The 10,000-nt window shown below is 44.0% G+C and overlaps 1 protein-coding gene across 1 annotated transcript in view; it reads right to left on the reverse strand.

The window, feature by feature from the left end:
* LOC122807549 (CTD small phosphatase-like protein 2-A) overlaps positions 1–10,000 on the reverse strand; it is an 86,724-nt gene that overhangs the window by 60,861 nt on the left and 15,863 nt on the right. Inside the window, exon 4 of the mRNA XM_044078466.1 lies at positions 6,754–6,883. Within this exon, the coding sequence (XP_043934401.1) occupies positions 6,754–6,883 (130 nt within the window). The remainder of the gene's footprint in view (positions 1–6,753; positions 6,884–10,000) is intronic.

Raw genomic sequence — 10,000 nt, forward strand, 5'->3', positions numbered from 1 at the left:
AGATCTAGCATAAACATCAAATACTTTTTATGGAAGCAGGTTTTTAGTAACATTCACTCCCTGATTTCTTCCATTTTTTGTTTTGAAGGCTCCACTGAAAATGAGTTATATGAACTGCACATTCCCAGTTATTAAAATCTAAAATTTCTCTCCCTCACCAAGAAGGAGCACAAGATAAACAGAAGGAAAATCCTGTTTATGCAGTCTTCACGGTGCAACTGCTGTTAGGATAAACTACATTTACAAGTGAAAGGAGGATGAGAACATAGTTATCATAGGTTCATAGGTTCATAGGGTTTCACTTTAGGCTATCTGCCCTTCAGGGCATTTTATAAAGCCTAGACCAGAGTGTGTGTGGCTTTCACCACCCCTTAGGATGAGAATACTATACCCATTAGTTTGCATGTGCCTCTGTCCAGCAGTGATACAGAGATGATTCCCGGGGGCCAAACCCTCACGATCTCCATCCACTCGTCCAAGATTTCTGCGAACAAGAGTCAGTGAGGGAGCTTCTGCCTCACATGGACTGGGATTCCTGTTCCATAGTGCTAGGGAGTCCTCTGGGTGATAGATCTGTCCCTCCAGCGCCTTCCCTATTTGCCATCCGTGTTGAGGTTTTAAGTCCTCTCTGCTCTCGTGGCTCTGGTGGATTTGGATTTTTTGAGGTGGAGCATGTCCATTAATTCCCGGGTTGGACATGGCCTTGTAGCATGTCAGGCACAGGGTCACCTCTGGGCAGAATAATGCGACTATGAATAAGAGCTGGAGTTTCTTCAGTCGGGGCATCGTTACTGACATATGTTTGAGCCCCTTTATCCTTTTGGTGAGGAACTTTGGGGTCTTTCCAAAACTGCTGCGGGTGTCGGGTAAGGTACATTTAGACTGACGTTGTACTTCAATCATTAGAATTCTGATAAGTGAAGTAGAATTTTGGGGTGTACAATGACCTCTCCTGATCTGGATGCATGAATCCCTTCATGATCAGGTGGGCAATGTAAGAAGGTCTTCCTAACCACTTTGGCAATGTGAGTGTCAAAGAGAGGTTACTGTCAACTTGGGTCCCCAGGTCCCTGATAACTTCTTTTAAGTGTTTAATGGATTACCACCTATGTTGGTAATTAGGGGTTACTTGTTTTCCCAAAGGTATGACTATACATTTTGGCATTTAGCTTAAGGCCATGGCTCTAGCACCAGTTATCCATTTCTATGAGACCTTTCTGGAGATGTCTATGTGTGTCTGATGGAGTGTCAATTATGGTGCCCAGTTTGCAGTCATCTGCAAATTTTTTTTTTTGTCAACCACAATCCCCTATATGTTTGCCTGCACTTCAGAAAAATAAATTACCGAACAGAGGGCCCAGGACTGTGAAACCCTGTGGGACACCATGCATGCGTGACCCGGCTTAGGGAGTCTGACATGTGGCTTTCCAGCAACTCTAACTCCTAATGTGTTTCTGTCCTTGAGCCAGTTTTGCAACCACATCTTGTGACATATGGGTTTATCTAAGCTGGTGAGCTTTTTATGATGCCCAGGTGGGGTATTGTGTGAATGCTTTTGCTAGGTCAAGGTAGGCTCGCGTGAACTGCCTTACCCTCATCAATGGCCTTAGTGACTGTTCCGAAAAAGTCGACCAAGTTCAAGAGGCAGGATCTGCGCCGCTGTAAAGCCGAAGCCAAATTGGGTAGGATCCGGTGTCTGTAGCTGGGTCCCCAATGTCTTTATTTATAGGTTCCATTATGGTCCTCTCCATAGCTTTGCAGACAAGGCTCATCAAGCCTTATGGGGTGGTAATTTCAAGTCCCGTGAGAAGCACACACCGCCTTTGTGGAGTGGGACCCACCGGTGCCGTGCAGCCATTCTTTGAGTGCATTATCCTGTAATGGAACTAAGATTAAACAGCAGCCCTTATGTGGGTTTAGTTCCTGTTGGTTGGTATGCTTTGGCAGGGACACGATTAGATTGTAGTGCTGTTTTGCTTTCAGAGCAGCTCTCACCTGGGCATCTGAAGAGATGTTTGGGAGGCTAGACTCTGGTGGGATAGATATTTCTCCTTTGCAGGGGAGGAGGAGAAAATTTGCACTGAATCATCACTACCGGTATGTTTGCTTAATATTCTTAAGTTTTCGTGATTTTAATATTTTTGGACTAATTCTGAAACATATCCGGGGTTTTCCACCAGGTTTTCTTTTCACTAAAGAGGCTTTATAGTTGTCTTTTTGTGTGGGTAGTTTTCTCAGGAATTGGCCTTGGATGAGATTTTATGAGTGATCGTAGTTTTTTGCTAGTAGTAGATTGGGGTACAGCATTTAAAGGTTTTGCTTTGTCATGTAGTAGCTACTCCTCTTGTTGTAGAGTTTGTTTGGCTGGAGTCCTGGGGCAGGTAGCCTGCAACTGGTGGAAAAGGTCTTGATTTTTATTGAGGATTGCTTGATCCACTTTATTCTGGAGGTGCTAGTAGAAGGCATTTGTAAGGGGTTCAGCAAGCGTGGGTTGTGGTTTTCCACTGGCTCGGAGGCAACGAAGGATACCACTCAGGTCTTTGAAAGTGCGGATTTTGCTTTGAGAGTTCTTCACTGTGGTCTTTTTGCTGGGGGAATTTGAGGCGGGATGTGGATCTCAGTGAGATTAATTTATGGTCTGATCTCACCAATGAAGTTCACTTCGATTATTGGAACATTTTGTCCATGTTTGTGATCAGGTCTAGTATATTTTCTCCTCTTGTGGAATGGTGACCTAGTTGTTCCATAGCATTTGAGTTTGCATGAGACTCAAAGGAACCTTTATTTTCAGTGTTGGGGCTTGGAGGTAATGTTCCCCAGTCTATGTTTGGGTAGTTGAAATTACCCCAACCATGGTGGTGTTTGGAGACATTTATGCTCTCCAGTGTCTTTGAAGGCTGTGTGGGTTTCCTGAGTTTGAGAAAGGTGGTCTGTAGCATGTTACAAAACTATGGGGCAGTTTACCTATGGTTAATTGCACCTGGATTGGTCTCAAATGCCCGTGCATTGCCGCAACAAGGTGGTGACCTATGAATATGGATACTCCCCTCCTTTTGTAGTTGGTCCAGTTTTGGGGCGGGAGCATAGAATATGAGGTATAACCTGATAGTACTGGGGTGCTCTCCAGACATGAACTCAGGTTTCGATCACCTTTAAGCATCGATGTTCTCCATACTGAGGAGGGCCGGTGATATGTAGGGTTTAGACCTCTGGCATTGAGCAGTATTACCCTTACGTTTTCTGCATTTTTTGTTTCACGGTGCGGTTTTATGTTTGACCTTGCCTCAAAGGCTTACTATGGGGGTGGCAAGGCCTTTGTAATATCCCGGAAGCCCAGGGTGACGTTTTGGCCGTCATACTTGAAGCAGCGTGGCTTGTCAAGCATGTCATCCCAGGCAGACAGACATTGGATCCCCTTAGAATGACACCAGTAATTAAGCCAATTATTAAGTTGATCATTTTGTCTCTGTATTGTGGCATCATTCTTGGTGAGGTAGGATACTGCTCAGGGTCAGGTCATGCGGCCTGGAAAGCTACATAATCTGAAGGCTCTACCTCTATGTCTCTTTTCAAGCATAGTCAGGAGTGCGTCTCAGGTGGTTCCACCCAGCATGGACAATGACTGATCATACTTGTACTTGCTGTGGAGTGACCTGAGATTAACTATCTCGATATGTGGCGGATTCTAGCCTGACAGGCAATAACTGTAGTCTTTCCTTGTTCAGTCTGGTGAGTGGGGCGTCGGTGTGTCTTGACTATGAGTCACCTATAACAAGTGTCCTGGCGTTGTGTTTGGCCTTAAGAGCTGTGACTGCGCTTGCTACTGACTTTGAGAACTATGTGTCTTGAGGGTGGCAGTTGCTTGGGTGTGTGCTTTGGGGCCTCTGTAGTTTGGTAGATTTTTGATCAGGTGCCTCAGAGTATATCTTTGTTGTGTTTATGTGTTTGTTTTGCAGTTGTGATAGTTCTATAGTAGAAACTGGGTTTTATGAGCATCACGTGGTTTCCTTCTCCTCCTGTCTGGTCTTGCCAGAACTCCTGGAGTTAGAGGCTTCAGCCTCCCAGTTGGCTATATAGATTGCATCTCCATCCTGTTTGTGTTTGCTTGGAGATGGAGTTGTCTGTGTACATGGGAACGTTGCTAGCATTTTCTCAGATGCCCCAGATTACCAAGCTAGAACACGGGAAGGACACTAGCAACTGACCCTTCGACACTAAGAAAAATTGAGAGTTTGCTGTGTAAACTGAGTCAGAAGGGACTGGAAATGGGTATAGGGGTTCTAGACTATTAACAATTACTTTATTTTAGTACTTCACAGCGTAGTACTTTACCTATATAAAAATGCTTTAGAACAGAAGTGTATGATATTGAGGGGATAGAGGGGAATAGGCCGGTTTGATTTTGGTGAAGTTCTAAAGGAAAAGGTGAAGAGCAAGACTTTCTGGGCGAAATAGTTTGCTTAACAGGCGCTGCCCGATGGTGCTCTATGGGCAACTCCGGCTAAATCACGCCAGCGGCTAAAAGCGGGCTTTATAGCAGGGGTTGAAAGACCTGGGTGGCCCCAAATGGCCAACTAGACTACAGTTTCTGGCTGAGACCTGCTCTAAGGACCAAATAGGCTGCTCAGTACTCCCCACTCCCACTGTGGTAAGAACAAAGAGCACCTTTATCCAAATAAGGATATGGGGCAGCACAGAACCAAACTGCAAGCCCCAAGAAGATCAAAGCAAGCTCTGAGAGAACTGATTCACTAGATTCAGTAAGGTGGGAAAACAAAGATTTTTTTTTTTTTTTTTTTTTTTGCACAGAAAACAGAGGAAAAACAGGGCGAAGGTAGAAATCACTATAAATGCTTTTAAACAGCTAGATACTTGCGCGGGTGTGTTAGCCTACAGATAAAATTAAGCAACAATTAACTTTTTAAAAAGTGCAAAACAGTTAATCAACACAAAAACAGTTTAAATAGGATACAGAGCTGTAGTAGAAAATGCAATTAAGCTAAGCAGTAAATCTTTTCCTCTTTCTGCTTTGAGCAACTGCAGGAGGTAAAACAGCAGAAAGTCTACAATAGTTTAGTGTCACATTATATAAATGAATACAGTAAGACCTGTCTGGAGACCTTTAGTCAAAATGAGACATTTTAGTTGTAACAAATTAATATCCAGCACTTACTGAACTGCAGGGAAATATTTAATGGCAAATGTAGTACTTGTGTTTTGGTTAAAACAAAAGATGGTTGTCACATAACAGAAGAGGTCATCTGCAGTGCCTCAGAAACTGACGTCTGAAGCTGGACAAGTAAACATCTTACCTGTGTTGTCAATATCTGGGCCGTTTCCAGTTCCATTTCAGTTGAGAAGACAGATGCCAAGGATGCTGACTTTTGCAGCAGTATGTCATAATTCTGACACTTTAACAAATCCTGCGCCATGAAATGATAACCTTCTGTGTTGATTTTGCCACAATGAGCCTCTCTGCTTTAGTCCCCTCTAACCTTGGTTGAGCTGTGGCACATATATGTGCAAGTTTTGGTCATCTTCTCTCTGGGAACTGATGATACTATTTTTTTCCTTTTCTACACATCAGACAGTTTTTTTATCTTCTGTACTGGAAGCTACATTAGGTGAGTCACATATTACCGTGTTAAAGATTATATTTTATAGATTTATAATATGAAAGACTGTTAAAGCTATGGGCGGGCCTACTTGTTGAGCGATATACATCAGAAATTTGTCATTCCTTTAATCCCTATTGTGTGTGTGTGTGTGTGTGTGTGTGTGTGTGTGTGTGTGTGTGTGTGTGTGTGTGTGTGTGTGTGTGTGTGTGTGTGTGTGTGTGTGTGTGTGTGTGTGTGTGTGTGTGTGTGTGTGTGTGTGTGTGTGTGTGTGTGTGTGTGTGTGTGTGTGTGTGTGTGTGTGTGTGTGTGTGTGTGTGTGTGTGTGTGTGTGTGTGTGTGTGTGTGTGTGTGTGTGTGTGTGTGTGTGTGTGTGTGTGTGTGTGTGTGTGTGTGTGTGTGTGTGTGTGTGTGTGTGTGTGTGTGTGTGTGTGTGTGTGTGTGTGTGTGTGTGTGTGTGTGTGTGTGTGTGTGTGTGTGTGTGTGTGTGTGTGTGTGTGTGTGTGTGTGTGTGTGTGTGTCTGGGGGTAATAGATGAGTTGACGGGGCTAAACAGATCTCAGCGACAGAGGAAATCAGCTATCTGACTGCAGAGCAGAAAAGTTATGATCAAAGGAAACTACAGAGATCTGATGAAAATACACACTCAAGGACTGATCCTTGAACTAAATTTTGGTAAACAGGATGCCTTGTTATAGACAGGACTCCCACTCTCCACATACAGCTACTAAAATCGTATAATTTCATTCTGATGCAAACCACACACAGTTAAGCTAAATTTCTCTACTAAAGGATACGGCACAACTGAAATACATGACAGCACTAAGAATGCATTGATATACAACAATACCAGCTCCACAAGTTCTTTAAGGAAAGGAATCAACTTTAGAAGTTCCTTGTCATGTTTGTCCTGTAGCCAGCTCTTTATATGAATTGAATTTGTTGATATCTGCAAACAGTGGAATAAACATGATTGTTAAGAGTTTATCAAGCCCAATAGCACAACTTTATGAAGTCTAAATATCAGAAATGGAGTAAAATGAGCACTAACACAGAGGCTACAGATCGAGTCCCTTCAGTGGGAACAACTGAAAAAGTTAGCTTAAAAACATTCAATGCTTTCCAAGGTGTCAATTACCTCATTAGCGAAGGAATCCAGTGGTGAACTATGCATTACAACAGTTTTTGAAATCTTTCTTCTGATGGCATTTAAATTTTTTAAGTAGCACCCATGATAGTAGTCACAGTGCTTGCGGAAAACTCTGTGTCTAGACAGAAATGAAAATAACGTTGTTAATGTCATACTAAATTGTTTTAAATAATACATTTAACAACAATTCTGTACATGATAAATGCCAAGGGAAATCTAAAACACTTCTTCACAGATAAAAGATGTTAGTAATATATAACTTATTGTGATAATAGATTCCGTATGAATCCAGGTTTTGACTATTATTCAAAACTTCAGTAGAGAACAGAATCCAAGAGAATAATTCATCAAGCAGATCTCGCATAAACATCAAATACTTTTATGAAGCAGTTTTAGTAACATTCACTCCTGATTTCTTCCCGTTTTTTGTTTTGAAGGCTCCACTGAAAATGAGTTATATGAACTGCACATTCCCAGTTATTAAATCTAAAATTTCTCTCCTCACCAAGAAGGAGCACAAGATAAACAGAAGGAAAATCTGTTTAACAGTCTTACGGTGCAACTGCTGTTAGGATAAACTACATTTACAAGTGAAAGGAGAGATGAGAACTGTACGTTATCATAGGTTCATAGGTTCATACTAGGCTATCTGCCCTAGGGCATTTATAAGCCTAGCCAGAGTGTGTGTGGCTTTCACCACCCCTTAGGATGAGAATACTATACCCATTAGTTTGCTGTGCTTCTGTCCAGCAGTGATACAGAGATGATTCCCGGGGTAAACCTACGATCTCCCATCCACTCGTCAAGATTTCTCTTGAACAGAGTCAGTGAGGGGCTCTGCCTCACATGGACTGGGATTCTGTTCCATAGTGTAGGGAGTCTCTGGGTGATGAATCTGTCCCTCCAGCACGTCCTATTTATATCCGTGTTGAGGTTTAAGTCTCTTGCTCTCGTGGCTCTGGTGGATTTGGATTTTTTGAGGTGGAGCATGTCCATTAATTCCGGGTTGGACATGGCCTTGTATGTCAGGCACAGATCACCTCTGAGCAGACGGTATGCGACTGAATAGAGCTGGAGTTTCTTCAGTCGGGCATCGTATGACATATGTTTGAGCCCCTTTATCCTTTTGGTGAGGAACTTTTGGGGTCTTTCCAACTGCTGCAGGTGTCGGGTAAGGTACATTCTGAATGTGGCGTTGTACTCAATCATTGGTCTGATAAGTGAAGAGTACAGGGGTACAATGACCTCTCCTGATCTGGATGTGAATCCCTTCATGATCAGGTGGGCAATGTAGAAGGTCTTCCTAACCACTTTGGCAATGTGAGTGTCAAAAGAGAGGTTACTGTCAACTTGGGTCCCCAGGTCCCTGATAACTTCTTCCGTGTTTAATGGATTACCACCTATGTGGTAATTAGGGGTTACCTTGTTTTTCCCAAAGGGTATGACTATACATTTTTTGGCATTTAGCTTAAGGCCATGGCTCTGGCACCAGTTATCCAATTCTATGAGATCTTTCTGGAGGATGTCTGTGTCTGATGGAGTGTCAATTATGGTGCCCAGTTTGCAGTCATCTGCAAATTTTGTCAGCCACAATCCCCTATGTTTGCCTGCACTTCAGAAAAATAAATGCCAAACAAGAGGGGGCCCAGGACTGAGCCCTGTGGGACACCGCTCGTGACTGGCTTAGAGTCTGACATGGCACCAGCAACTCTAACCCTGTGTGTTCTGTCCTTGAGCCAGTTTGCAACCCATCTTGTGACATATGGGTTTACATCTAAGCTGGTGAGCTTTTCTATGATGCCCGAGTGGGGTATTGTGTCGAATGCTTTTGCTAGGTCAAGTTAGGCTGTGTGAACTGCCTTACCCTCATCAATGGCCTTAGTGACTGTTTCGAAAAAGTCGACCAAGTTCAAGAGGCAGGATCTGCCCTTGACAAAGCCAAATTGGGTAGGATCCAGTGTCTGTAGGTCCCCAATGTCTTTATTTATGAGTTCCCCTTGGGATGATTGAGCTGCCTGTAGCCTCCTCTCCCTCCTCTTGGGATGATTGAGCTGCTTGTAGCCTCCTCTCCCTCCCCTTGGGATGATTGAGCTGCCTGTAGCCTCCTCTCCCTCTCCTTGGGATGATTGAGCTGCCTGTAGTCTCCTCTCCATCTCCTTGGGATGATTGAGCTGCCTGTAGTCTCCTCTCCATCTCCTTGGGATGATTGAGCTGCCTGTAGCCTCCTCTCCCTCTCCTTGGGATGATTGAGCTGCCTGTAGTCTCCTCTCCCTCTCCGTGGGATGATTGAGCTGCCTGTAGTCTCCTCTCCGTCTCCTTGGGATGATTGAGCTGCTTGTAGCCTCCTCTCCCTCTCCTTGGGATGATTGAGCTGCCTGTAGTCTCCTCTCCCTCTCCTTGGGATGATTGAGCTGCCTGTAGTCTCCTCTCCCTCTCCTTGGGATGATTGAGCTGCCTGTAGCCTCCTCTCCCTCCCCTTGGGATGATTGAGCTGCTTGTAGCCTCCTCTCCCTCTCCTTGGGATGATTGAGCTGCCTGTAGTCTCCTCTCCGTCTCCTTGGGATGATTGAGCTGCCTGTAGCCTCCTCTCCCTCTCCTTGGGATGATTGAGCTGCCTGTAGTCTCCTCTCCCTCTCCTTGGGATGGGAGAGCTGGCTTATCTCTTCCAGTGCCCATGTGTCACACAGCCTGAATGGTTAGGAAATGTTAATATGCAACCACTGAAAAAGCTTCAACACAGTGTAATTTCCAGGGTTTCTACATGTCAAGGTTCATGCACAAAATACCAGTTTCGTAACTGCCAAGGGTCATCTTTCCAGTATAATCATAAAAAAAATCTGTGTGAAAAAATCATTAAACTTGAATTATAGTACCCAAAGCTCACTCCAGATATATGAAACATTACTGCATGATGGTTAATGTGTCAGAAACTCTCCCCTGTTCCCTTCTCAGGGCCTCTGACCTGCTCAGGTCTAGATAGCTTCGGGGAACCCAGTTTCTCTAACTCTTTTATCCTATAAAAGTATGTCCTTTCTTGCTTAGGGCTTGGCAGGATGAATACCCTGTGGTCATCATTGGCAAGACTGTTCTAACATGGTACTACTGGCCAGCACCTTTACATAGAAAATGTCCTGACATTCCTAAGAAGGATGTGTCTGTCTACCTTGGAGGGAGAAGGACGCTGAGCTATAGATGTCAGGCTGGACAAATGGCCTTCTGAGGCTGAAGTCCCAGC

This window comes from Protopterus annectens, chromosome 7.part1, assembly GCF_019279795.1.
Source record: "Protopterus annectens isolate FY-2018-M chromosome 7.part1, PAN1.0, whole genome shotgun sequence".
NCBI classification, from domain to species: Eukaryota; Metazoa; Chordata; order Ceratodontiformes; family Protopteridae; genus Protopterus; species Protopterus annectens.